The sequence below is a fragment of the Gallus gallus genome, chromosome 19 (genome assembly GCF_016699485.2).
Source record: "Gallus gallus isolate bGalGal1 chromosome 19, bGalGal1.mat.broiler.GRCg7b, whole genome shotgun sequence".
Classification (NCBI taxonomy): Eukaryota; Metazoa; Chordata; class Aves; order Galliformes; family Phasianidae; genus Gallus; species Gallus gallus.
In genome coordinates this window covers 7,644,734-7,671,876 of record NC_052550.1, presented here as the reverse complement: position 1 = coordinate 7,671,876, position 27,143 = coordinate 7,644,734, and the positions used below count along the sequence as shown (strand labels likewise).

The window sequence follows — 27,143 nt, the reverse complement described above, 5'->3', positions numbered from 1 at the left end:
CGCCAACGCCTGACGGCAACGGACAGCGCAGCGCGCGCCGGGAGCTGACCCCGCCCCGCCGCCTGTCCGCGCGTGCGCAGTGCGTTGCGCAGGGCGGGCTCGTTGACGGGCGGCTCCGCCCCACTGCCGCCACTATGGCTGCGGCCGATCGGGTGCGGAGCGTCGGTGCGCCGCCTGTCTGCGGTGGCTCCTAGCGCTGCCCGCTTTTGTGTGCGACCGAGGGAGCCGGGGGAAGCCCGCTCCCTCCGGGAGAGCCGCGGCCATGGACGAGCAGAGCGTGGAGGTGAGCGGCGGGCGGCGGTTGCGCTCCCTCAGGGGCGCGGCCCAGGTGCGCTGCGCTGCGCGGGGCGGCGCGCGGCTCTGCGGCGTAACGCGGGTTGGAGAATACGGCGCCGGAACGTCGCGGGTGCGGTGTGCCGTAACGGGGCCGGGGGGGCGGCGGAGCGGTTCCTTGAAGGAGCGCGGCACAAAATGGGTGCGAGGAGGCGTGCGGGACAGCCGTGCTGCCCGGCCTGGCGCTGCGGGACGGCACCGCGGTTGCTGAGCTCGGCGTTCTGCCCGGCAGCGCCGTTGTGGCGCGTGTGAAGCGCAGGCGGTAACAACAGCCACGACCTGTCCTTTTCCAGAGCATTGCTGAAGTGTTCCGATGTTTTATTTGCATGGAGAAACTGCGCGATGCGCGGCTGTGCCCGCACTGCTCCAAGCTGTGCTGCTTCAGCTGCATTCGGGTGAGTTTGCTCCTCGTTATCGTTCACTCCTGCACGTATCTGAGCTCAGGAGCCGCTCCTCGGGATGCAGTGCGTTCTTTTTTGCCCTCCTCGGGGGTTCGGGGCACTCCCTGTGCTGTGCTCTCAGCAGGCCGTGTGCTGTGTTCAGGGGCTGCCTGGAAGATCTGCTGTTCAGAAGCAGCTGTGTGGTGACCCCTCCTTCAACGCTCTTTCCTCACCTGTTGGTCTTTGCGTGGAGCTTTCTGGAAGGGAAACGTTCAGAGGGTCCCTGTGGGGTTGGTTGGTCATTGGTCTGCAGGTGTCTGACTTGTGTGCCAGCAGCTCACGAGGGGGAAATAAGTGACAGAAGGCATTCCTGCTCTTTGAGGTATCTTCTGCTTCCTTTTGCTGCCATATGGTTGTCAGCCTGCAGCTCTGGGAGCCCACACCAGGTCTGTATGGAGCTTCTGCTGGAGCGTTGGGTGCTGCAGAGTTCCTGCTCTCATTTGAACTGCAGTGGTTTGAGGGCTGCAGCTGTCCCGTTTCTCAGATACAAATAGCAGTTCCTTTTGTCACAAGTGATTGAATAGTTGGATTTCAGATCTCTGTAAAGGAAAAGTAGAAGACTAATGAGAAGAATTACCTCGTGAATCGCAATAGGTTGCTTTGGCTTGCAGTTCTTTTCCTGCTGCTTCTTTAAAGACTTTCCTTTTTCCTTTGCAGCGTTGGCTGACAGAACAGAGAGCCCAGTGCCCTCATTGCAGGTAAGGGATTTTGAATACCAGGGATGCATTGTCTGTGTGAGTGGAAGGTGGGGTGTATTTCCCCCTAAGGAAGGGGAGGTCTTTGAGAAAACAGCCAATCATTTTTGCAGAACTTCATGTTCAGCTTTTCAAGTATTTGATCCGTAGTTTTGAAAGGCTTGTAAGGAGGTAAGTATTTCTGTTTTACAGAGGTGTTCATTGAAGCACGGCTGTAGGGATGGCTGAATAATGGGGGGGATTGAAGTGCTGAGAAATAGAATGTTTGCCCACTGTTATCCAGCAGTGTGTGGATGTAAGGGCAGTTCTGTGTCCCTGTGTAGTTGTGGGGTGGTTTGATCTTCCTCCACTAAGGGCGAGTCAGCTTAAATTGCATTGCTATCTTTCTGCAACAACTATTGACTTTTTGATTGACGTGGACCTGGTGAACTGATCTCATCTCAGTGTGCTCTTCTAGCTCCTGAGCACAGTTCTCGCTGTAACTCTTAGCAATGCTTCTTGCAGAGCCCCCCTGCAGCTCCGAGAGCTCGTCAACTGCCGCTGGGCGGAGGAGGTCACACAGCAGCTCGATACACTTCAACTGTGCAATCTCACAAAGCACGAAGAAAATGAGAAAGACAAGTAAATAGAGCATTCCTCACATGAAGGGTTTGCAGTTTGCCTTATGGGAATGAGCTTTTAATGTCATCTTGTTTTTATTTTAAGTCACGGAACAAACATTGTTTTCTGATTTAAAAGCTGAATTGTGCCGTTACTGAATGGACGTCATCAATGTTGTCTCTGAAAGTCGGAGTTCATTTCTGTTATTATAGCATGCAAAGCTCCTAAATTACACCATTTCTCATTTGAATGAGTAGAGCTTAAATGAGAGAAAATGTGAGAAGAAACACTGAACAATGGACAGCAACTAATGGTGTGTTCTGTGCCTTCTCCAAGTTCCTGAGAAGCTCCACTTGGTGGAGGAGCAGGCAGAGACACAGTGGGGGTTTGCCTGGGCTGGGCTGGGCTTAATTCAGGGCAGTAACCTCTACCTGCTGGGCATAAGTCTGATTTTATGAATAGACTCTGTGGAATCCCTCCTGACAATACGAGGGATGTTTGTTCTACAGAAGATTTTTGTTGACCGTTCTTGTGAATCTATGCTAATGCTTTATGCTCTACTGGAGTTCTGGACTTTATTATATGTATTCTCTGTGGTTGATATGTTGTTTTTCTGTTTTACTTGAGGTGTGAAAATCATCATGAAAAGCTCAGTGTGTTCTGCTGGACCTGTAAGAAGTGCATCTGCCACCAGTGTGCGCTCTGGGGAGGAATGGTAAGAGCAGCCTGCCGGAATGCAGCAGGGTGCTGCAGTGAGGAGCTGCCAGCATCGTGTCCAGCTGCAGTCTGAGGAAGTGGAGGAACTATGAAGCTTGATTTTTGGCTCTTGAGTTACCGTGCCAGTACTAGAGCTGTGCATGCTTTTGTAACTTATTGTAAATGTGGGTTTTGAAAGGCAATCTCTTGTGTTTCTAATTAGAGAAGCAAAGTGAATTTTTGCTGAAAGGAAGCTAAAATAACAAGGAAGGTAGCAAGCTTCAAGATGTCGTGGACAAACAGTAGGTGATGGTGAGGAATTTTATGGGTAAAGGAGGCAGTCTTTCTCAGAGCAATTAGATAATACGTTGTGGAAACATTCTGGGTAGTATTCCTGAATATCTGCAAAGGTGTATTAGCATTGCAGTTCACCACACTGCTTATTATCCTCTCAGTAGAATATTTCAGGGAGAGATGCTGTAATGCTTTGGAATAGAGGTGGTTGAATGCTGCTGTAAGTATGCAGCTTTTGTTTGGGAAGGGTGTTTTAGTAGTAATAGTCCTTCTGTCTCTATCTGATTGGTTAGAGCTGCCCAGTGAATAAAGCAGTGTATTTTTAGGGGACTTCAAATAATTCTTGACAGGAAGTTTGGATGTTATGAAAGGCAAATTCATGACTTCTTATGAAGGGAAGTAAAAGACAGACTTCCTACTTGGTGTCTGCTTTGGCACTTTTCCATACACAAGGAGGCTTTCTTCCCCTCTCTGTCAGTAATTTAATAGGAGCAGACTGAAGTTAAAATGATGTTCTGTTCTCCTCTTTTGATGTATTTATTATCACTTTTAACAGCATGGAGGACATACTTTTAAGCCACTGGCAGAAATATATGAACAACACGTTACAAAAGTCAACGAAGAAGTGGCGAAGCTCAGGAGGAGACTCATGGAACTGATCAGTTTAGTGCAAGAAGTGGTAAGAAATTGACTCAAAATAGCAGCCCATTTTCCTGCAGTGTGCCACTGTCAGAGGATAATGGAAATAGTACACAACTTCATATGCTCAGATATTTTTGGTACCTGTGTGCCGTTCATTCTGTGAAAGCAAACATTATCTCATATGGAGAGATTTTTCACTTGTTAGTTACATTTATACATTCTCAATATTGTTTTTGCAATTGTGAGACAGAAAAGGTGTGCGTTGGCGAGCAGGGAATTATTCTTTTGGAGTGTGGTCTGTCAAGGTAAACTCAGGCAGTTCTTTGAAGGTAATACACAAAATGTGCAGTCTGCTGTGCCAAACCAGCACACAAGTGCTTTGTTCTGGCAGATCTTATTCCCTTTCCTTTGGGAAAATAAAATACAAGTGTGCTGGAGCCTGAATACAGCCTGTTTAGGAACAAATGTCAGTGGTTCCTGGGTGTGCTGTAGCTCAGGCAGCTGTTGGCTGCACGCAGTGGTGGCTTAGCTCTGCTTCAGTGCAGATGTGACCACACTGTGTTGCCAAAGGGTTCACTTGGAAGTGTTTGTAAAATGTAGAAAAATCCCTTGCAAGAAGAAGGGCAGAAGTTCTATCCAACTTTTCCTGTTTCCAGTTAAGTAACTCTTTTTTTCTATACAGCCAAGTTACAGAAGAAGCACTGTTAGTTGTATTCCTAAACTTGATGCTGAATAATCCTTGTATGGTGAATTTGTGTTGAGAAAATGTTGCTCAAGTTTGCTGTTAACCTTTGGTCACCCACCAGAGGGCACACTTATGTGTTCAACATGAGTTGAAGGATATTTATAACATCATAATGAAGTACTTAGTTTGGCAACAGGAATAACCTGTAATGTAGCTCATCTAAAAACACATTCCTATTTGCTTATTCTAAACATGGAAGCTTGAGTTGATTAGGACCAGGATTTTTATTTTTTTCTCATAGGGAAGGGCTGGAAGGGCCTCTAGAAGGCCTTGTTGCATATTTAGTGGGTGGTAACCCTGCCCCATGGCAGGAGGGTTGGAACGAGGTGATCTTTAGGGCCCCTTCCAGCCCAACCCATTCTATGGATTTATAATCTCTGGGGTCGTGTAAATGAGTACAATGTGCAAAAGTGTGAGTACTCCCTCTTTGTGCATAGTGTTTTGTTTTTTTTTTTATCCTGAACCCTCTTTTAGGAGAGGAACGTGGAGGCGGTGCGCAGTGCAAAGGATGAACGAGTTCGGGAGATCAGGAATGCAGTGGAGATGATGATCGCCCGGCTGGACACACAGCTGAAGAATAAGCTTATAACATTGATGGGTGGGTACAAATGGGAGCCATGTATTCAAAATGTGTACATCCACTGAGGAGCTTTCTTAGCATAGGATCATGACTGCTTATGCAATTTAATGGTATTAAGCTGGGAAACTGGCAGAAAACTACCTGCAGTAAAGGTTGTATTTAATATTGTAGTTACTGCATTGCAGCCCTGAGTTGCTGGAGGTAGCTTGTTCAAACTCCTGTATAATAAATAGCTCAGAGAACACCTGAGCTTAATTGGAAGATATTCAGTGCTTTTTCTCACAGTGGCAGTGTGTTTCCATGGTCATTGGTGTTAGCCAAGAGAGGCATCTTTGTTATGGTGCCCTCTCTTAACGTAACTGTAAGGACTTGAAGTCTTTATTGTTGCCTGGTAAGCAACAGAGGTGACAGAGGTCTTTTTTTTGTTCTTCCTTGTCTCAGTCTTCGTGCCTATTGAAGTTCACAAACACATTTAAATGTTTTTTTTTCCATTGGTGGGCTGTTATTTTTGTTGTTGCTGTTTTTAATGAAGAAAACAATCATCAAAGTCCAGAGAAATAGTGGACTTGCAAAGTGTCTGCTAATATAAAAGAGATTTCTGGAGGAAAGCAAATGCAGAGAAGTCAGTCCTGCTTTTTTGTTCAAGAAAGTGCCCTGAAACAATAAACCTGCCATTTCTGGGACACAGAGGATGTTTCAATATTGTCTTAACCTCAAATGAGTTCATTGCTACAGCTCTAATTAAAAACGTAGGCTTGCTTCTAAAATGCTTTCTCAATCAACCTTGGGAGTGTGTCATCTTGTTTTTAAACAGGTCTTCCTTTCTTTAAACAGGTCAAAAGACATCTCTTACCCAAGAAACTGAACTTCTGGAATCCCTGCTTCAAGAAGTAGAACATCAGGTGATTATGAAAACAGTTGAAATGTAACACTGGTATATATAACCACATGGATAGTTCTTCAGTTGACCTTCTTTCTTATTTACTTATTTTTCAAGTATTACTTGATAGAGCTATTTGTTTAAAATCCAAAGTGGTCGATACCTGTTTTGTAGTGATGGTGTCAGCATCGTTCTTTCTGTGTTCCCTGATAGTTACGGTCATGCAGTAAGAGTGAGCTGATATCCAAAAGTTCAGAGATCCTGATGATGTTCCAGCAGGTTCACCGGAAGCCTATGGCCTCATTTGTCACTACTCCTGTTCCTCCTGACTTCACAAGGTAACGGTTGCATTTCCTCTCTGTTGCAGTTTGAACATGAATGGCATCTTAGAACTGCTTTACTACTTACAAAATAATTAGAGGAGAATATCCCACATCCCATGAAACAGATTTCAGCTGTATGGAGGAGGACGTTGTAGTGAGTCTGGGAGGTAGGGTGTGTGCTGATGTGCATAAGCCTTATGTAAATCAACGGCAGGTATTTTAATATGTGGGTTTAAAAGAATGGGCGATAAATTTCTGATGGTTAGGTTGGTTTTAGAGAGATTCCCTGATAACCACCTCTGGTGGAGGGGAGTCATACTTAGCCACGTGAGAAATCTGGTAGTGTGGTTCCATCCATTTCTTGGTGTTGAACTTGATATCCCTGATTCGGTTTGTGTCCAAGCTCATACACCAGAGATGTCCAACTGTGTGCCTTCCCTTAGCAGCCCACGCCTCATGCAGGCTTTCTGTTCCTGCAGGGCCTTTGTTGTAAGTCTGTATCCCTGCTGGGGAGTCAGAACAGTGGGTTCCAGCTGACTAGATTTCTTTTTTTTTTTTTCCCTTTTACACGTAGTTTACTGGTTTGTCCTTTTTCTCTAATTAATAGGATCGTTCAGTGTATAATTGCAAGGATCTCATGAGATGCCTCTGCAGGTCACCTTAATTCAGAATATTTAGACAAAATCACTTCCTAACACTTCTTCATGAAGAGAGTGCTGTTACTGCTGGGCTCTGAGGAGGTTGCAGAGTTCAAGATAGCTGACTGCAAATCATCCCCATAGAACTGCAAGCATGAGAAATGCTGTGAATTTTATATTAAATTCAATCTATTAAGAGATTATTAGGCGTTAGAGGTAATGGGGCAAATTCTCTTATCTATCTTCAAATACTTTCAGCTGCTTTTTCTTCATAGTATAGAATACTTGATTTTGTGTTTTATCACTTGGAGAGGTGCTGGGGAGAATGGTTTATAAATGCAATTTTCAGAAGTGCTGAATGAACTCAGTGTAGTCCCAGTGAACGTCAGTGGCTCTGATGAGCTGAGTGATCTGAAGTGCTTCTGAAGATTCAAAAAGTTGGGATTTTCAGTGTCACCTCATTCAGTGAATTCTAATGTATTTTCTTCATTCTAGTGAATTGGTTCCAGCCTATGACTCAACTACTTTTGTATTGGAAAACTTCAGGTAAGAATGGATCTTACGATATTTCTGCGACTCCGAGGAGTCGTTTTCTGTTTCTTCTGTTCATATGTGATATTTTTTAAAGCACTGAATGTCTAACAGCTTTCAATGAAGACTATGACAGACTTGGTCAAAATCTCATTTCCCAGGTGCACAGCAGTTTAACCCTAACTAAATTGGAATTTGATAAGGATTTTTCATTATAAAGACGAGGTACTTATTGTTCTTCATACCAGAGATTGGATAATTTTGCAAGGAATATATATATTTTCTTAAGGACACTTAACATTGTGCATGGCCTCATGCTGCTACACATCCATGCAGCAAGAAGGATGGTCCTACAGAGTGCAAATGTATGTGCAGTGTATGGAGGGTTTTGCTTTGTCCCAATAGCAAATGTTTTTTCTCCTCTCTCAATAGTACATTGCGTCAGCGAGCAGATCCTGTTTACAGTCCACCTCTTCAAGTGTCAGGACTTTGTTGGAGGTTAAAAGTTTACCCAGTGAGTTACATTTTCAACTAAAATTGTTATCACATCCAAACTCCCCTGCATATGCTTCTCCTGTGAGGAAATACCAGTTAGTTTCTCTTTGTGACAGACATAGGTAGAAAGATGGGGGAGGGGAGGAACATAAGGCTGCAGAATTAATCGTGAGCCAGTGGGGTGTTCCCTCTCTGCCTCCAGATATCCTTCACTGAATGTTCTCAGTGAAGTTAATCTGGTTAATGTGTATGCACAGCATTGTATTCTAGCAGTACATAGGTGGGCTGCTGTGTAAGTCTTCAGGGTGGTGTACGTTTGGGATTGACAGTGTAAGGTGTGCTGTTAAAAGGCTTTAAAATGAATTTTCAAACGGTAAGTTGAATCACTTCTTCAATCTAAAGGGTTGAAGTCGAACCATTCTTTGTTCTTGATGGTAATGAGTGTAAAAGGAGTTCTGTCATAATGTTTTTTTCTGGTGATTCAGACACAGTTTCTGTGTTAACTGACAAAACTTTTTCACATTGTTTGTTCTTCTGAAGAAGTAAAAACGACTCTTCCTTCAAAAATGAAGTGGCTTTGAAATACAGCTTTACACAAAGTACTTCAGAACTAATATTTAACCTGAGCTGTTTTCATCCTGAGAGTTTGAGGGGAGGCTGGACAGTTACAAACTGATGCATAGATTTGGAGCTGTCTTTCACTGCTTTTTCATTGTTATGTTAATTGTTTTCCAGTACATTGACAACTGTTTGTCTATTCAGTCTGCCACTTAAGTGAGCTCTTAAATCTTAATAGAATAACTAAAGCTCTGCTTTGAGCTCTACGTGAGTGATACAAATAAGGTGCTTATGCACCTCCAGATGTGAACTCTGCATTGATTCAAATTACGGAAGGGTTCTAGGTCACAGAAGAGTAGAAGAAATCAAAACTGCAGTGTAAGAAATGGGCTACTGCTGAAAATGTGATTGAAACTGTTTCCTGAAACTACTTCCTGAACCTTCAAGAGTGCTTAGAGGTGGGTTTTGTCTGGTTTTGGTTTTGTTTTTAATCAATTTATTTCTTTATTTTATATTTTTTCAAGGATGGAAATGGAGTCGTACGGGGCTACTACCTGTCTGTGTTCCTGGAGCTGTCAGCTGGCTTGCCAGAGACATCCAAGTAAGCAAACCTCCTTTGAGAACAGTGGTGGCTTTTGATACTGTTGTGTTTTTTGTTGGTGTATTTTTATTTTTTTTTATTGCTAAAGCATCTGAAGGGTTTGGAAAAGAGCAGCCTCAAGTCCTGTAGTGTTGCGAGGGACTGGTGAAGTCAGTGCTGAAAAGACTGATGAGATTCCTGCTGGCTTTTGAGCCTGAAGATATTTTCAGGCTGTTATTCAGTGGCTTGCTCAAGGAAGGAAGCAAACTGGCTTAACACCTGATGAGAGTGTGTATCTCCTAGCATGCAGCTGTAGACTTGGTTTACCAGATTACTCCCTGCTACTGCCTTCTTTCCCTGATATTCTCTTATCTTCAGTAACATTTTACAACTGAATCACCTCTCCAGGTGGACATGCTAGCTTCTCAGAAAGGGCAGTTTGCTTTGGCTTGGTGCATTCAGCAGTTCTGACCTCTTTGTTTTGGTCTTTCCCTTGTGATCTTCCTATGTGTAGGTATGAGTACCGTGTAGAAATGGTTCACCAGTCCACCAATGATCCCACTAAAAACATAATTAGAGAGTTTGCCTCTGATTTTGAAGTTGGAGAATGCTGGGGTTACAACAGATTCTTTCGTCTAGACTTGTTAGCCAACGAAGGCTATTTAAACAGACAAAATGACACTGTGATCCTAAGGTAAGAAAGACATCATGGGGGGGTTTCTGCTATTATTTCATAAAGTATCATACGTACTACTGAGGTAAAAAAAAAAAAAAAAACAATTAGTTGAATTTAAAATAATTGTGATGTGATTTTCATAAATGGGTTTTACTGTCATAAGTGTTAAAGGAACAAGCTTGCTAAAGCAAGTTGAGACAAGTTGGTATTTGTTTGAGAAGGAGCTATGCTTGACACTAATACTGCTTGAGTGGAGATCTGTAGGTAACTCTGGTAAAGGAAGGGTATGTATTCTCTCTCTAAGAATTGTAGTGAGCATGGGAGAGCTTTGGGAATGAAAAAAGGAAGTCTGTAATGTAAGAGAGGTAATGCTGGCAAAGGAAACTGCAATATTAGGACAAACATAGAAACTTTATCCATCTACTTCAGACATCACTACATGGATCTACTCTTGCTCCTGTCACATGCTTTGTAGTTGTTGATTTTGCTAGTATTGGTTTGGGACAATAATACGTTGTCTCTCCTATAATTGCTCCTGCTATTACTGTTCATTGCGTTCAGGATATTGAGTACAGAAGTACGTGTTCATAGAATCACAGAATAGCTTGGGCTGGAAGTGACCTTAGAGATGATCTAGTTCCAACCCTGCTGCTGTGGGCAGGGCTGCCCCTCCATGATGTCTGTTATGATGACATCTCACATCATCCAGTGTTCTTATGCAGGGTTTTTCAGACTGTGTCAGGAAATTGAAACTTCCCCAGTGTTGTTTTGCAGGTTTCAGGTGCGCTCACCAACCTTTTTCCAGAAGTGTCGAGATCAGCACTGGTACATTGCTCAGTTGGAAGCTGCTCAGACAAGTTATATCCAACAAATAAATAATCTCAAAGAAGTAAGTTTGATGTATATTGATATAAAAATCTCCTTTTATTGCCTAGTAATTAAGTGTTCTAGGTTATGAAGCTCGTATTTGGCATTTTTGTTTACTTGGATAGCTACACGTACTGTGCTTTGCTGGCATTTAATATAATACATGTGCAAGTCAACAAAAAGGATTTGATTCAATGATGCTGCTCCATTGTTATCTTCTGTGTGTGTTTCTGTGCGTCTCTCTAATTAAGAGGCTCGCAATTGAGCTTTCCCGGACTCAGAAGTCACGAGGCATTTCGCCTCCAGACACTCACCTCAGTCCCCAGAACGATGATGGACCAGAAACGAGATCAAAAAAGTCTGGACCAAGCACTGAAGCACTGCTTGAGAGTGTTGCTGCTCCGGGGTTAGTGCGAGATAACAAGGACGAGGATGAAGAGAAGATACAGCATGAAGACTTCAATGTAGGAACCGTCTTTATTTTGCCTTCTCTTGTGTAGCTTTTTATAATAGGTTAGCAGTAGAAACATTTGTGAAGTTTTGAATTGTAAATGAGACTTAATCTCTGTGTGGAAATAGAAGATAGTGGGTTTGACAGCAGGAGATATCTTAGGGAGATGTTGTGGAACAGAGCTACTTGATCCCACTGTAAGGAGGTTTCCCACTTGCAGCTATAAAACGTAACTTTGCTTGTTACCAGCTCTTACTGTGCTTCCAGACTCAAACTTCTATGTGGCAGTGTGACACCTCTGTGGAGAGAAAGATTCTGGTGAGTTCTGAGTTGAAATGTTTCTTCTTGTTCTGTAGCATGAACTCTCTGATGGTGATTTGGATGTAGATCTTGCTGGAGAAGATGAGGTGAACCACCTTGATGGCAGCAGCTCTTCAGCTAGTTCAACAGCAACTAGCAACACTGAAGAGAATGATATTGATGAAGAAACTATGTAAGTAACTTAAAATCGCCGATAATCACCTTGTGTTTCCCAAGCAGTAAAAATTCATTTGTTATATTACAGTTAGTGTATCTGGGAGTCAGTGCAACATAAGGGATATTTCCTGTGCTGGAAACAACATAAGCTGATGGAGTTGATGTTAAACAAAGAGTTTCCAGGCACTGGTTCTTTACTTTCTGGTCTCTTCCTTTGCTTTTGTAGTGGTTCTTCCCTTGATAGTCTGTAAAGATTCTTTGACAAAACAGTAAGGAATTTGTTTCTATACTGATCAACGCCGCAATGAAATAGAGCTTGGTATTAGAAAGTGATGCAGTAGGAGGAGTACAATAATCAAGGAGTGCAATGAGGACAGGTAGTTACTGGAAAGCAGAGAACTTAATTTTCTTAGCTGACAGACTAATGTCAAGTCCTAGAACGTTCATTAAAACGTGAGAATGTGTTGTAGCATGTACAGATACAGGAGTTTACAGGATGAGATTTTACAGTCTGGATTTGTGTGACACTTTTAGACTCCTGGTTAGTGAGTCAGTCATTTAATTAACACACACTAATTTGTGTCGTTTGGAGTGCAGAAGGAACTATTCATGGTGCTTCTGTGTCTTTCTCAATGGTGCGTGCCATAATGTTTAAGGAGAGCATCCAGAATCTAACTGTGTTCTGCCATTTCCACCCCAATCTCCTCTTAAGGTCTGGAGAAAACGATGTGGAATATAGTAATAATATGGAGTTGGAAGAAGGAGATCTCATGGAAGATGCAGCAGCTGCTGCTGCTCCTGGGGCATCAGGTATGAAAAATAGCCTTCAGAATTCCTATATATGCAAAGCACTGCTGGACTTCTTCCCCTGTTCTTTTTGGAAGCAACGTCAAGCTGTGTGTTCTGCAGGCATTTCTATTTTTGGAAGTGCTGCGTCATGTAGTTTGTACTGATTATTGCAGTGTAGCAGAAACATCTCATCGGTTTGGTTAAAAACAACCAGAAGGGTGGGGGGAAATCTGGAGAAGTTTAAAATGATGTGGAAGTTAGGATGGAGACTTTGATGCCTCTTAGAAAATCCTTCAATTTCAATAAAATGAAATTGGAAAACATTTTTTTTTTTTCACTCATATCTGTGTGGCCTTTGAACATGTGATGCATTCACCCTAGATTTTTGTGCACTGTAAAGCCTGAACTACGTGGAAGGGGGTGAATAATCTTAAAAGTCAAGAAGAAAGACATTTAAATTGAAAATCTATTAAATCTGTTTAAGTAGAAAGGTGTTCTAAGATCTCACACCTTCTGGAGATCATTATAATCCAAACCGTGAGCCGTAGGCTAATGGGACTCTGAAATGTTGAATATATGCATATTTGTATGTGATAGAGATAACCATAGAGATGACCTGATCAGAACTGACATTCACCAGAAATGCTGCAGTGGAAGTCTAATGGGGAGGGTGAAAAAGGTAGAAAGTTTATGTGCGTGCCTTGAGAATAAATGCTCCTTGTATTGATTTGTTAATTGATCTATTCACTCTATTTATTAAGAGATTTACATGGAAGATATGAGCCAAATGCTTTTTTTTTCCTCCCTTCCTCTCCTGTGGTGGTACTTAGCTTAAACATTGTTGAAGTATATCCGACTGCTTTCAGAACGCATAAGTCCATGAAATAATACTGATATCTTGTTACATTTCTTGGAATGCTTTTATGCCTCATCTACTTGAACTCCCCAACTCTTGTCACTTATATGCATGCTATTTCCCCTAACTCTTCCTTAGGTACCAGCCATGGCTACACCAGTGCAAGTGGAAGACCCTCAAGGCGAGGAGGAAGTGCCCTGGGCTCAGCAGCCAGCAGCAGTTTACTGGATATTGATCCCTTGATTTTAATCCACCTGTTGGATCTGAAAGACAGAAATGGTATGGAGAACCTCTGGGGCCTCCAGCCACGTCCACCTGCCTCTATTCTACAGAGCAGAGGTAACTGCACATCAAATCTCAATTTCATACCAAACTGGAACTGTCTCTTGAGAATGCAATTCCAGAGTTAGAAGTAGATTTGTGAAGAGGGAGAAAGAGAATGACGAGCCATCACTTACACTGATAGCTAGACTTCTTCATATCCTCATCTGTGCTCATCAGTATGCTGCATCTTAACACATTCTTTGTCTTGATGGGTGACCTCAGCATGAGAACGCTGTATGACTCAACTGAAAACAGAAGTGTTTATCAGGGAGTATCGTCTTGTCTTGTCTTGGGGGATGTGACTGAACTGGCTGGCTGTTTTGTGTAGTAACATTGTAGTGATGCATTTCATGCAGTTCATTTCAAAGCCGCTGTGGGAGATGAATGAAAGGCCCTTTTCTAGAAAGGGTTAGCACTGGAAGACAAAACAACTCAAAACAGCTATCTGGTGAGAAAAGCAGTTACACCTCTTGCTTCACACAACTTGTACATTTAGTGGCTGAGAGTACTGGGTGCACAGTGTATGTGAATGAGGAGATAAATCCTGGAATTTACTGCTATATGAAGAAGGTACTTAGAACTGGAAAACTGTGTAAAAAAAGCAAGCAGAGGGCAAAAGGGACATGGCTTTCATCATTTTCCTGCTTGAATCTAACAGCTCAAACTGAGAAGACACTGCATTTTGAGCTGTGCTATTTAGGCAAGATTAGTCTTGTCTTTTGTATTTAATGGGTTCTTGGTCATCTTAAGCTACTGGCCGTGCAGCTGGAGTTACCTGCTGCTGAGGTACGTGTATGGTTTGACTGTTCCCAGATCTTATTCAAGTCATGCAAATAAGAGAAAGCTGCTGTTATATTTGGAGTTTGCTGAACTCCACTTCCTCAGTTGAAGGTTTTTAAAAGCTCTGAACAGCTGAATTTGCAATAAAACAGTTATAGAACTTACAGCACTTCAAACAGACATCAGAGTTGTATTGACTCTTGGCACAATTTTGTGGTGTCATCTACTTAAGGGGATTTCTCCCCCAGTTCCAGATTTCTTTGAGTTCTGTGTGTTGATGTGAAATGGTGGTATGGGAATCTTATACTTTTAACACATTTTATAGAAAACATTTAACAAATTTGACATTTTAACTAGCAACCAGGCTCATGAACTCAAGCTTATCTGGCAGTATAGGGTAGCTCAGCTGTCATCAGAATTTATGCCACAGTATCAGAGGTCCTGCTCTTTCTAAAGAGCAAGGTCTATGCCCTTCCTCAGGCAGAGGATAGAAATCTGCTGTCCCTTGGTTGTGCAATGCTAGCATCCTAAATTACAGTGCTGTAGGAGTACAAAAGAAAGCATCTTATCCCTTGTATTTACAGTAGGGCAAAAGGTAGAATTCTTACGGCTATTAAAAACAGATGTCCATTTTTATCTGAGAACAGTTTACTTACCTATTCTGTTCTTCAACTCTTCTCTTTGGTAAAGCATCATCATACTCTCTAAAAGATCGAGACCTCCGGAGGCACCAGGCGATGTGGCGTGTGCCACCTGACTTGAAGATGCTGAAGAGACTTAAAACTCAGATGGCTGAAGTACGAAGCAAAATGTCTGACGTAAAAAACCAACTATCAGAAGTAAGGAGCAGCAATGCTGGCTCATGCGATGGGCAGCCCAACTTCTTCTCCATTGAGCAAGGTGCTTTGGCTGCCTGTGGAACAGACGGCTGCAGCAAGCTGCAAGAAATAGGAATGGAACTACTGACCAAGTCTTCAGTGACCAGTTGTTACATAAGGAATTGTAAGTACTCAGAGGAGGGAGTGGGACATAAATGCTCTGAAAAACAGGAGCAATCTTGTGACTTGTATTGAAATGTGGTGACAGCAAAACTTGGTATTTTGCTGTTCCAGTTATCACTCCTCCATTCCTACACTTAGATAAGTTCCTGCAGCACTGCCACCAGCTCAGGAAACAGTGAATTTGGGAAGTCACAAACAGCATGAGAGGTGATTTTTAGCTATCCTTATCCTTTCTACTTTCCAGCCTGGGGGCTGAAAACTCCCAGCTTACTTAAGCTTTCCTCTGTCCCATGTCTTTTGACAAGAAGGGTGGAGGAATTTTGTGCACGATGGGGAGTTAAGCTCCATGTTAGTCTCATTGGTCATTAAATTCCCTTAAAATGAGCACGAACGCAGAATACTGTAAGCAGTTTGGTTGAATACTTGTTGCATCTTAAACTGTGCTTGCAGCTGCGAGTAAGAAGAGAGATTCACCCAAACCTATTCGGTCTGGAGCAGCAGGGAGCCTGTCTCTACGAAGAGCTATGGACTGTGGGGATAATAATCTTCGGTTAAAGGGGGACGGGCAAACTTGTGAAGGTAAGCGAGGTCATCTGTGCTGGGAGGTGTGTTGTATCTGTTGTACAAAAGGGTTTTTTTTTTTTTTTTGAGAAAGTCCTTTATGTGGCAACTGAAGTTTGCCTGAAACTTGGCTGGATCTGTTTGCAAAACTAATTAATGCTGCTGTACCAGCACAGACCTCTCTGCACATGAGAACAGTGCACACAGTGTAAGCAGCCACTGTGCCTGAGTTCAGCCTCATTCACAACTTGAGTGGCTGCCTTGCTGCTGCCAAGCAGCCTTGCATCTGTAGCTGGGAAAAGTAGTGAAGAGAGTGTCTGTGTTACTTGAAGATGAACTTTAACTGCACGAGATGGGGGAACAGAGACTGTGTGTGTGGTCTGAGAACATGGCATCCTCTGCGATGCTTAGAAAACATAAGGTTGGTGTGGAGGGTATGCTTTTACATGTCTGGAACTGAACCAGTGATGTAAAATGACTGGATTTATTCTTCTAAAAGTGGGCGTGCTTTGAGCATTTCTCCCTCTTTTCTCAGGTGGAGCAGGGAGTTCAAAGTCAAGCAGTCGGCATCACTGTCCCAGGCCCCTGGCTAGCAGTAATGCTTCTGAGGCACTGCCTAAGCCAGAGGAAAGGCCTTGTGAAGGGTCAGATTCTGATGTGGGAGTTTCTGGCTTAAACGGTTTAGCTGCTGTGGAGAAGACCAGAAAAGCTGGTGCTCTTGGGTAAGGATTTTTTGTGTGTTCTCTCCTTCATCTCGTCCTTTCTTCTCTCTTTTTCCCTTGATCTGTGAAGAAAAAAATACCAATCTGCTGAAATGAGGTGCTTGTAACACCGAATCACTTCAAAGTTTAATTGGTTGCTGTTCTTCCATGTGGATATCAATTTTTGGTTCTATAACCAGAGTACAAGTTGTACTTTTCTTCTTTTTTCTTTGATTTTGATTAGCTGTTGATGTAGTCTGATCCTTTGATTTGAAAGTTGGGCTCAGTCTCCTGCCCCACAACTCCTTGCCATAACATCATCTCACTGAAGGTTTCCACTTCAGGTTTCTTCAGAGAAAATTCTTCACTGTGACTTTTTCAGCAGTTTCATAATAACAGTTGTGTAACTACACCAAGTTCAATGGAGTACTTAATTTTTTTCTAAACAACAAAAAATCACTTTTAAAATATATATTCACCATAAACTTTGAGGGTTTTTTTTTGAGATCTTCAGTACGTTTAAATTAGTCAGAGCTGGAACTGGATACAACTTGATGAGTTAAACAAGATGTGGCACTGAAAGGAGTTTTTTTCCAAAGCTGTATGAAGGTCACATTTCTAATGTGGATTTCTGTATCTCTCCTAAATTCTTTCAGATCAAATCCGAAAGGATATCGCACAGAGGGGACGCAGTCAGGTGGTTTGGAAGACAGCTCTGAAACTGGTGAGCTGCAGGGCGTGCTTCCTGAGGGTGCTTCAGCAGGACCAGAAGAAGGTAACTTGGATGTTGTAGAGGGTGAATGCAGTGTTACAGTGCTTCCAGTCTATGAGCATTTATTTCTGTAATGGAAGCAGCTTGAAGGAGAAAGGAGGAAAAAGAAAAAACAACAGCTGTTTCTGTGGCTGCTGAACTTTGCTGTAACATTTAGCAGCTGTAGTATAAATCTAAATGAGAGGGGAATACCTCTGTGCCACTGCTGTCCATGAATAGTGATATTGTGGTACAGCATGAATGTAAAGACGTAGCAGATAGTGTGACAAGGTGCCTTCTATTTCTCTGGACTTGCTTTTCTACCTCTTGATGTGCCTTGGGATGTTTTGCTGTGCTGGTTGTTATCATGACCTTGAAAATAACTTCTTATCTAGTTAAACCAGTAGTCAGTGACCTTGGCTTCTGCTTTCAGGGACACACCACAGTGGTAACTACCTCCACATTTGCACTAGAATCCCTCCCTCAGTATTCCATTTGTACTGGGTGTTGTGGCACATAAGCCAGTTTCCTTAGAGACTTGGAGGAAACTTTTCCCCCCTCCCTTCCTGCATCCTTTCCATGCTGGAAAAAAGTATTATTGGCATTCTTTTTGAAAGTCCACGTAGAAGAGTTTTTTTTCTTATCTTGCTAAAACTCTCCTGCCTTCCACCCCTGCACTAATTTGAATTTCAATGACTGAATTGTAGCACAAAGCCTATATTAAGGTGCCAGCATCCATCTCTATCTGCAGTGTGCAATATTGTGTGGGAGTTGGCATTTACAGAAGGTCTCTCAGTGACAAAACTGAATTTCTGCTCTTAGTCACTGCAGCGTGATCATGATGTGCTCCTGCAGCTCTCCTATTATAGCAGAGAGTCTTAACAGGAAAATGTTTTAAAAACTAAAATACTTCATTGTTAAAAACACCAGGAAACAAATATTACTTTTTTTTCCCTTTCAGAGGAAAAACTACAGTAGAGTTGGCACCTCTCTTAACTGTTTGCTTTCTCTTAGCAATGAGCATCAGCTCTGGAGAAGTAGAAGAGCAGAATGTACTCCTTTGCTCACCCCTAAAATTGTTTGAAAGGGAGGTAGGGGTCATTGGCTGACACCAATGTACTCTCATGTTCTGGCAAAATAAGCTACCTTGTCTATCGAGAGCTGTGGTTCCCTTTTGTAGGGAGAACATGTAACAGTATTGCTGGTTGAGCAGCCTAGTTGGTATATCTGAGTAGATGGTCGCAGTATCCCTTAGCTGTCAGAAAGCCACTTTTGTTTTCTGTCCTACTTGTAGGCAGAGCAGCTGGCAGGGAGTGCAGCTCAGACAGGAAGGGACCTGAGTCTGCACTCAGCTGGTGGCATGTTGGAACTGCTCCTCTCAAGTTACACTGCATAGCAAAACTAGGCTGGTTCCAAAGCTGTTCCCTGCTGTTCTGTCAAATTCATCAGTGCTCTAGTAAATACAGCTAGTTCTGAACGTGCTCTTTCTTTCTTCTGTCAGCTCTTGATATCTGATAACTCTTGCATGTGAGAAAATCGATTGCTTTAGCTATAGAGATCTTACTGCTGTTTTTGCTTTTGACTTGTTTCATTTCTTTGGCAGGTGGGTCATGTCAGAAGCATGTCCTTCATCTGCTGCCAGGAATGAGCAGTGACAGTGACATTGAATGTGACACAGAAAATGAAGAGCAGGAGGATGCCACCTCCACGTCAGAGGGGTTTAACCATGCCTTCTCTGTGCAGTCCTCAAGTGAAGGTAAATGCATTGTGTGAGCAGACCTTCCCAGATGCTCCTGTGGGTGCCTCAGTGTGCCTGTTAATGCGGAGAGTGCTGGTGGTGCCATAAAGGTATTAAGCACAAGTAAGAGCCAATAAGATTTAGAGCTCCTCTCTTAGGATCCTAACTAAAAACAGATCAAAACAGGAGAGGGGAACTCTTTGTAGCCTTGAGATGTCAGCTTAGGTGAGTCTCCCAGGGGAAGTGTTGGAAAACCCATAGCTCTAGTTCTTCTGAATTGGAACTCCCTATGTACCAGCACTGACACTAAGTAGGCTGCAACTTCAGGGACGTAACCACTGCCTTAGACATACATTTGCATCTTAATTGGCAGGAGCATGCTCTGAGCACTTGAGATGAGTTTTTAAAACAGCACTGATGTTTCTTTGAAAAGCTTTAACCTTCTGATGAAATTAAAAGCTGTAAGGTGACATCTGATGTTGGATGAAGCTGGCTTTTGGCCTGAATAAGCATCTCACACTGCATTAGCAGGATGACCTAACAGCTCATTCAAGTAATTGGTTTACTGCTTTGTTGTATGTCTGCAGCAGGCACTAAAACTTGACAACTCATCAGAATAATCAAAGCATCACTCATCTGTGTTTGGCTGAAGTGATCTTTAAATTAAAGCCCCACAGCAGTCTTAATGCAGTGTCAAAGGCATTTGGTACAGCTGTGTTGGTGATTGAGTACAATACAGCAGTGCTTGCAGCTGATGGAAAGTGAACTTGCTCTGTTCCAATTGCTCACCTGACGAAGGTAACAAATATTGGTTTGCTTTCAGCTTCAGAGCGGTGCTCAGCATTCCCAGGAGGTGATCAAGTTGGTCCTGATGACCTCAGCTTTGTTAATGGAGAAGACACCACCAGGTATTTCTAACTGTTTGCCTTAGCTGGCTTCTGGGGTGGCTGCATCCCTGTGATGCACCTTTCCCTGCTGCTCCTGGAGCTGCAGAAATTAAAGGAAACATTCCTCTTTAATTTCCAGCAGACAGATTGGTGTTTGCACAGCCTGCCACAGGGGGATGTGTGGCTGACCTGCCTCCTCAGGGCTGTTCAGCTATCTGCCTTTTTAAGGCAGTCCTTAGGAATGACGTGGTGCTAAGGAGAGAGCAGCTGAGTTGAGCATGCTTATGTAATTGCCAATAGGGAGCTCCGGCTGGGTTTTGGGATGTAGTGTAGGATTTTGGCTTGTCAGGCTGTGTCTGTTGGAGCCTTAGGAGTGCCCTGGTACGAGGGTGTCACTGAAAGCTGGCTTTCTTTGCACCAGATAGATGACTGCACTGGGACTCGCTGGGTCACGTCCTGGGAAGACGTACGTTTATTCACTGGAGCTTAGTCCAAGGCTGTTGTTCATGGCTATGTGTGCACTCCATTCTGTCAAATACCATTGTGTGGTTCATCTGCAGTCATCTTAAGTCTGTTACTGGGGTAAAATGACCTTTGAAGGCCTCATTGTGAAAGCTGCATTCCTGCTGGCTCTGCCAGCTCCAGATGCTCTGTAAAGATGTCCAGAAGGTGCTAGAGCCCTGTTCCAGGATGTGTTCTGTTGTCACTGGAGTAATAGCCGATGTCTGAATGTCCTTGCTGTGAAGGGTATGAATGGATGGTGTGAGGCTGCTGCCTTCCTGCACTGCAGCGGGTGGAGGTGGGCTGAAGTAGTGGGCACAGAAGCTGTTTTCCTCAGTCTGTGATGTGGACCAACCTGAACTCATTGCCAAACTTTCTGCCGCTGTGCATTGCATTTTGAGCTGCTAAACTACTTGTGAAGCTATGATGAAAGCTGAATAACTGATTAGTGAAAAAGCATGTATCTGATAGTTGTCCTCGTCTCATCTGACTACTGGTGTTCATTTCTGTATGAATGTTCCACAGTGTAAGTGCTGTACAACTCCTAGTTTAAAACTGTTTGCACTTTGTTAATAAAATGAATGTTGAAATCTGGTGCGAAGTTCAAGACGTTTGTGTGTAAAGAGGGAAGACAGCAGAGGCTGTTTGGAGCAGCAGTGCCCTGTGAGCAAGCTTGACTTATTCCTCAGCAATGAATGGTGGTGATGCCTGGATGAGTACAGAACGTTCTTCTGGGGTAGAGCTGACTTTTTTTCCTGAGTTATTTGATGAAAGTCCGTAGAGAATTCTCAAGCTGTGCATTCAAGTAGAACCTCCTCGATTCCTTAGTTTTGCCCCGTGCTTACTCTCTGTGCAGTAAGTCTCTGCTGCTTAGCTGAAGGAAGGAGCTGCAGCTTTGCTGTGGGTTATGCACACCTTCTTCCTGCTGCTGAGTACTGGAGGGGGGCTGTGTTGAGCTGCACACTATGACGGTGAAGTGTGTTTACTGTAGCACAGAGTGGCATGTTGATTATTACACACAGCCCAATTAGCAGTAATGGCAGAGCTCTGCCTCTTCAGCACTCACAGATGCTTTCCTCTTACCAAGGGCCCGAGCTGAAGGAAATTTGAATTAGCCACATGGTGTGTTCTGGAGTTGGTGTCCAGCATTTGCAGGGGCAGGAGGAAGCAGTACCCTTGTGCCATGCTGATCTCATGAAGAACTTGCATGCTGCTGGATTTTAAACCAGGGATAGGGAAACAGGTTTAGAAGCCTTAGTGAAGTAACTGATACTGGAGCTGGTCCTGAAAGTGCCTGTGCTGTGACAGCACATTGCCTTTGTGCCTGTAGAACAGATCACTCATGGGCTGCTGTAATGGGCAGTTTTTCTCCCAGTAACCACACCTTGTAGCCCAGCAATGAGTTGTGTTTTCTTCTCTATATAGCACAAAGAAAATCTTTCACAAAAATGAGGACAGCAACCACCATCTGGATGAGGTGTCTTTATTAGCTTTTTAAAGGAACAGACTAGCTGGAGTGTGGTTTAAATTACTGTTTTATTAAGATATTGGTAAAACTTCAACAGTTTTTGTATAAACAGCTTCATAAATAAAATATGGGTGACTAATACATGGTTATAACTATAAACTCATATGTGAACTGTAGAACAGAATTGCAAAGGGAAAGTCCCAACACTGCTAAATGATCAGCTTTCATTTATTCACGGCATAAAGAACATGTTAGTTTCACAAACAGGTACTACAGATGGTTCAACAGGAGCACCCAGTGCTGCAGCTGACCCACACCTGGCTATCTATGCATGGAGGTACTCAGGGTGGGCTCAGCCAGCTTCCCCTGTTCCCGTTTCAGGATCTCTTCTGGAGTGAAGGAGAGGGAGAGAACAAAACAAAAAACAAAAGAACCACTAACAGGATGCAGTTGCGACATACAATAGTTGTACTAGACCCTAAGAGGTGGGATTTATATTTCCTTTAGCTTTAATGCTGGCAAGTATTATAGTGCGATCGCCTGATTATCAGGGACTGGAGAAGAATACGAACATTCGGAGGTTGTGTTGGTGCTTCGTTATTACTTATTGCACGATACAAGGGTAGAAAGTTTTTGTTCCTGTTGTAAAGAAGGTATGAATTAAAGAAAGATTGCCCTAAATTACAGGCATGAACAAAGCTGGGGTATCCCCTTTAATGGCTTTGTTTATGGGACTAGTGCTGAGTGAAAAAATTGTGCTAAAACAGCCCCTAATTTAGACCAATCTTTCTCCTATTTTTTTCCTGCAGACCATTGCCAGGGTAGGGAGGAGTTAGTGAAGAGAGAGTGGACCTGAACTACAGCAGTCATTTCTCTAAACATGGAACTCGTTATGCCTCATCTTATCTGCCCATAGGACAATGCATTTCTCACTGACACACAGTGTTCCAAAAACAGAGTGGAGTGTCTATGACAATGTACCACTATAAATGTGGCATAAGTTAGTCGTCTGCTTTGACATTGTCCTTCAGTGTTAATAACGCAATCTAAATCAAATACTGAATGGTTTTAAGTTGCAAGGACAATCGATGGCACTTCTAGGTAAAAGAAAAATTATATACATGTGTTTCCACCCACCTTTAGTGCAAATCGAAATGGGTTAACAGCTCCCTGGTCTGGTGCTATACTGCTCTCTGCAACGCAGACATTCCTCAGAGTTGCACATTTAAAAAGTGTGCACAGGAAACTTATCAGAGTGGGGATTAAGTGAACCCCTCTAGCACTCACAGTGAATAGCGTGCAAGCCAGTTTGGAGCAGCTTCAGTCAGCCTGAAGCCCATTGCTCAAAACCAGCATAAATTCAAAAAGAAAAGTTTTCACTACCTACCTCCTAGTTCTGCAAACACGCTCAATACGTAAACTGAAACTGATGCGGGTTGTGTCAATGCGGAAAAGGGATACTTCAGCTCTTTATTGGAAAGATTTGTTATACAAATTCCACCACTACTAAGATACACGATAAAAATACAAAACACAGGTCACAGACAATCTCAGTATCAACAGTTAATAAATACAATTAAATACTTTTTATATTAGCCTAATATTTTTACATTGTCACCAGATAGACGATCAAAGTACGAGATACAGAACACTTAGATACCATTAGAGGGGGATTATTGCTTACGTTAGCAAGCAGCAAATAAGGGCACAGGCTTCTGAACTGAAGAGAACTACTTCCTATCACCAGTGGCATTAAGAGAAAACACTGCATTTCACAAAGCACTGCTTTTTTGTCTAGTGTGTAGAATCAAGAGCAGCATATATCAGACCAATAACCACTACTTAATATTATAGAACTTTAAAGGACTTACCTTACAAATGGTTCCTATCTACTCTATAAATATGCATTTAGCGAAGAAATGAACACTTGCTATCTATACAATGGTTTGTGGTTTGTTTTCTAACCTGACCACACTGGAACTACGATGGCAGATTGTTCTCCTAGTGAGATAAATGGTATGAGTAGCAGAGTTATCATTGATGAATCCACACCTAAAAAGCTATATCCTTCCCCAAACAGCACACATGCAGTCCAGTGCTCTTCAACTGCTCTGGCAGGCTGGGAAGAAGTTTTGTCATCCGTAACAGTTTGTCATTCTAATTTACTCTTACAAAGAATTGCACTTACACCACCATTCTCTCAGACACGAGTCAGCTATAAGATGGACTTTCAATGCATTATTATTACTGTGAATAATTTAAAACAAAGGCACCATAGAGATGCCCCAGAGTTGCATATTTCACCATTTCTCAAATTTCCTTAGTAAATCTGACTTGGAACATATGCTGCAGCTAAAGAGAACACAGACAACAGCTAAGGCTTACTAAGATGACAGATAAGAGCCAATGATCCCACAAGATTAAAAAAAAGTCTGAAAAAGATCAAAGGAATCTGAAGCCACACTCCAACTCCTGGTTACTCACAAAGCCTTTTGCTATTGATAAAACTGCTTTTAAAATAGCGCATCAAAGACAGAAGCAGCAGAAATTGGCGGAATTCAAACCTTGCCATCTCTTTGTGTTAGATAATCTCCTGACTACTTAATATTAAAATACTTTGCAAATGCTAGCTAAATACTAATACTGTTATTAAGTTATTACTGCTAAAATGATAATGAATTGTACAATAAATGCTCACAAAGACTTACTTATTCATACTCCTCCAAATGTCTTATTGTAACAAATAATAGTAACAGGATGCCTATTCAGTGGAGCTGATGGGAATAGCCTGCTTACTTAGGTCCTAATTCAGTGCTCCCTTAAGGGTTTAACATCACCTCAAGAGCAGGGCAGAGCTGGTGGGTGCTGTTTGATGCCAAGTTTGATCAACAGCACTCTGCCGATTAGTATAAGGTTTACTGATATTCCTCACTTGTCTTTCTGAATTCAGCTTTAACCAAAGCAGAGCTGTGGATTGTCAGAGAATTTTACCTCCTGCACTAAACCCCAAGCACATCCCCTGCTCATAGGCATCCATGGCATTTCCATTTGCTTTGGATTGCTCCGGCAGCCCTTCTGACACATTGTGGAAAGCATCAAATTGCAGCATTAATGCTTCTTGTAGACGCAGCATCTGACTGTCCTTCGTGCTGCAACCTGATATTCAATTATGCCACTGCCATCTAGAAATCATTACTGAAACCAAACAGCTCCTGAATTGCTCATTATTCCTAGCAAGCAGTTCTCTGATTTGACTTGTTGAGTGACAGCAGTACTGTACTGAACATCTCCACAGATGTGGTTTCTTTTAAGACCTGAGATGAAGTTACGGTGGAGAGAGGTTGGCTCAAAGCATGAAGCACAATCATATTTGATTAAAACCAACTGAGAACAGTTTCCTAAACTGACAAACAAGAAAAATGCCACTAAAAGCACCAGAAATATACGAAATTCCCTATGCTGCACCCCTAGCCATAGGAAATATTTTTTTTAAAAACTACAAAAACAGTTTTCTTCATATTCCATGTTTTATCTTACAAGAAAAAAATAGGTTAATTATGAGTCTGTACCTCAATCGGAGTCTGAGAACAGAGTAGCAGGAGCTTAGTTTGTCCATTCCTAAGTTACCTGGTAAAACCCTGTATGGCTTTTAGTCTTTTACCTGCAAAAGTGGATGTAATTTTCTGATTCATCTTAATGATAGCCTGAAATAAACAGAAAGCAGAACAGCAGAACACAAAATAACCCACACAGCCTGGACTTCTATGGAAACTTCCTCCCCACTCTAAAAAAAAATTGGCAGTTCTAAACCAGAACCTTTCTTGACATATTGCTCCATAGATGCATCTCAGGTGGGTTCACCTTCCTGCAGTTTCAAGGACTGTTCCCTCCCAGTATCTGTTCCCAGGACCCTGCTATTCAGCTTTCACTGGTGAGTGTGACTAGATACTGTGTGTGCGGGTGGCTGTGGCATTGCTCGGGTGGCACCACCAGCAAACCTTGTGGAGATTGAAACAACTATATTTGTTAATTCCTAGATCTATTTACACATGGTTTGAGCTTTGCAGGGGACTGTAGCACACTTCTGAAATGCCCACTTTTTTTTTTTTTTTTTTTTTTCTTCTTCCTGATGATGCCAGTTTTATTTTGGGAATGTCTATTTTGGGAGTCTGAAGGGGAAACACAAGGGATACAGTTACATCTCACAGCATTGATGAAGGTATGCATCTGGTATACAATGACTTTGTCTTCGCATCAAAAACATGCTCTCACTGTAAGCGTTAGGTCTAGGCAGCCTCCACCATGGGGAGTGTCTTACCAACAGCCTCGTGCTACCACGGCTTCGGACAGGCAAGGGCAGACCCGACCCCTCTCTGTGGGAAGGCTCACGAGCCAAGAGCGGCGTGTGAAACTTTGGTTTGAGCCTGGCTCCTCGTCGCCTCTTCCCATTACAGAATCGGAAATGAAAGAATGCAACTTGTTTTCCCAAGGACTTGAACAGTTCATCTTCCAGCCCAAAGGAGATGGGGGTTAAACCCTTCACCCTGTAGATGCTCTGCCCTGCAGCATGCAAACTGACAGGAGCGCTGTACTCCCTGGGATTGCTCTGTCCACAGATCGATGATGTGCTCTCTGGTGACTCATTCTTCACTGTTAAACCATTAATCAAACTTGCATTCTTTGGTATACCAGGACTAAACACTTGAATTGGTGGCAGGTATTTGGCACTATTAGGCATACTAGTTTCTGTTTTTGTCAGGTCTACATAACCTTGATCATCAAATGGGTTAATGCCGGACCCTATGCTTAAGCTAGTTCTATCAGTGAAGGAATCCACTCGTCCTTCATAGCCTAGGTCAGCAGGTGCTGAGCACTGGTGCTGGGGCCACGGTCGCTTGCATTCTCCATGGTTTTCCTTATCCTCCCCATTGTCTTCTTGCCCACCTTGAAAAGAGTTCTCTGTCCAGTCCGACTCCTCACTAACGCTGACTGCTGCATTCATGTCCCTGAGAAATACCACAATGACAGTAATGTTGTCGCTGGAACCAGCATCCCGAGCGGATGCCACTAATTTATGTGCTACCATGCTGCTGTCACCATTATTTTCCTTTAGATGGTCAGCCACCACTTTGACTGCCTCATCGGGATTGACCGTGTCATAGAAACCATCGCAGGCTAAAATGAGGTAGTCTTCAGAGCCATCTAGTACAGTGGAGGCAGAGTCTGCGTCCCCACAGATGTATGGCTTGTGCTCAGCGTCCCCTGTGGAAAAACAACACATGTAC

General features: G+C 42.9%; 2 protein-coding genes across 8 annotated transcripts in view; one reads left to right on the top strand and one right to left on the bottom strand.

The window, feature by feature from the left end:
• Positions 1–125: 125 nt before the first annotated feature.
• On the top strand, positions 126–24,565 carry TRIM37 (tripartite motif containing 37). 5 transcript variants are annotated; one of them, XM_040650086.2, is made up of 25 exons: positions 126–283; positions 627–728; positions 1,431–1,471; positions 1,973–2,089; positions 2,696–2,783; positions 3,615–3,737; positions 4,920–5,043; positions 5,860–5,927; positions 6,119–6,243; positions 7,362–7,412; positions 7,830–7,911; positions 8,975–9,051; positions 9,545–9,724; positions 10,481–10,595; positions 10,825–11,037; positions 11,381–11,517; positions 12,214–12,311; positions 13,285–13,485; positions 14,941–15,252; positions 15,702–15,830; positions 16,348–16,534; positions 17,170–17,288; positions 18,868–19,020; positions 19,826–19,910; positions 22,668–24,565. In XM_040650086.2, exons 1-25 carry the CDS (start codon positions 263–265, stop codon positions 22,681–22,683), a joined length of 2,964 nt encoding a protein of 987 aa, XP_040506020.1. In that variant the 5' UTR covers positions 126–262; the 3' UTR covers positions 22,684–24,565. The 5 variants fall into 5 exon arrangements, with proteins under 5 accessions (XP_040506020.1, XP_040506019.1, NP_001006224.2 ...); XM_040650085.2 differs by having other exon boundaries at positions 22,240–24,565; NM_001006224.2 differs by lacking the exon at positions 22,668–24,565 and adding an exon at positions 20,311–20,985.
• The window catches only part of PPM1E (protein phosphatase, Mg2+/Mn2+ dependent 1E), a 59,108-nt gene continuing 53,872 nt past the window's right edge, over positions 21,908–27,143 (bottom strand). For all 3 annotated transcript variants that reach the window (XM_415871.8, XM_040650474.2, XM_040650473.2), the window contains exon 7: positions 21,908–27,120. In XM_415871.8, the coding sequence (XP_415871.6) occupies positions 26,054–27,120 (1,067 nt within the window). In that variant the 3' untranslated portion in view covers positions 21,908–26,053. The remainder of the gene's footprint in view (positions 27,121–27,143) is intronic.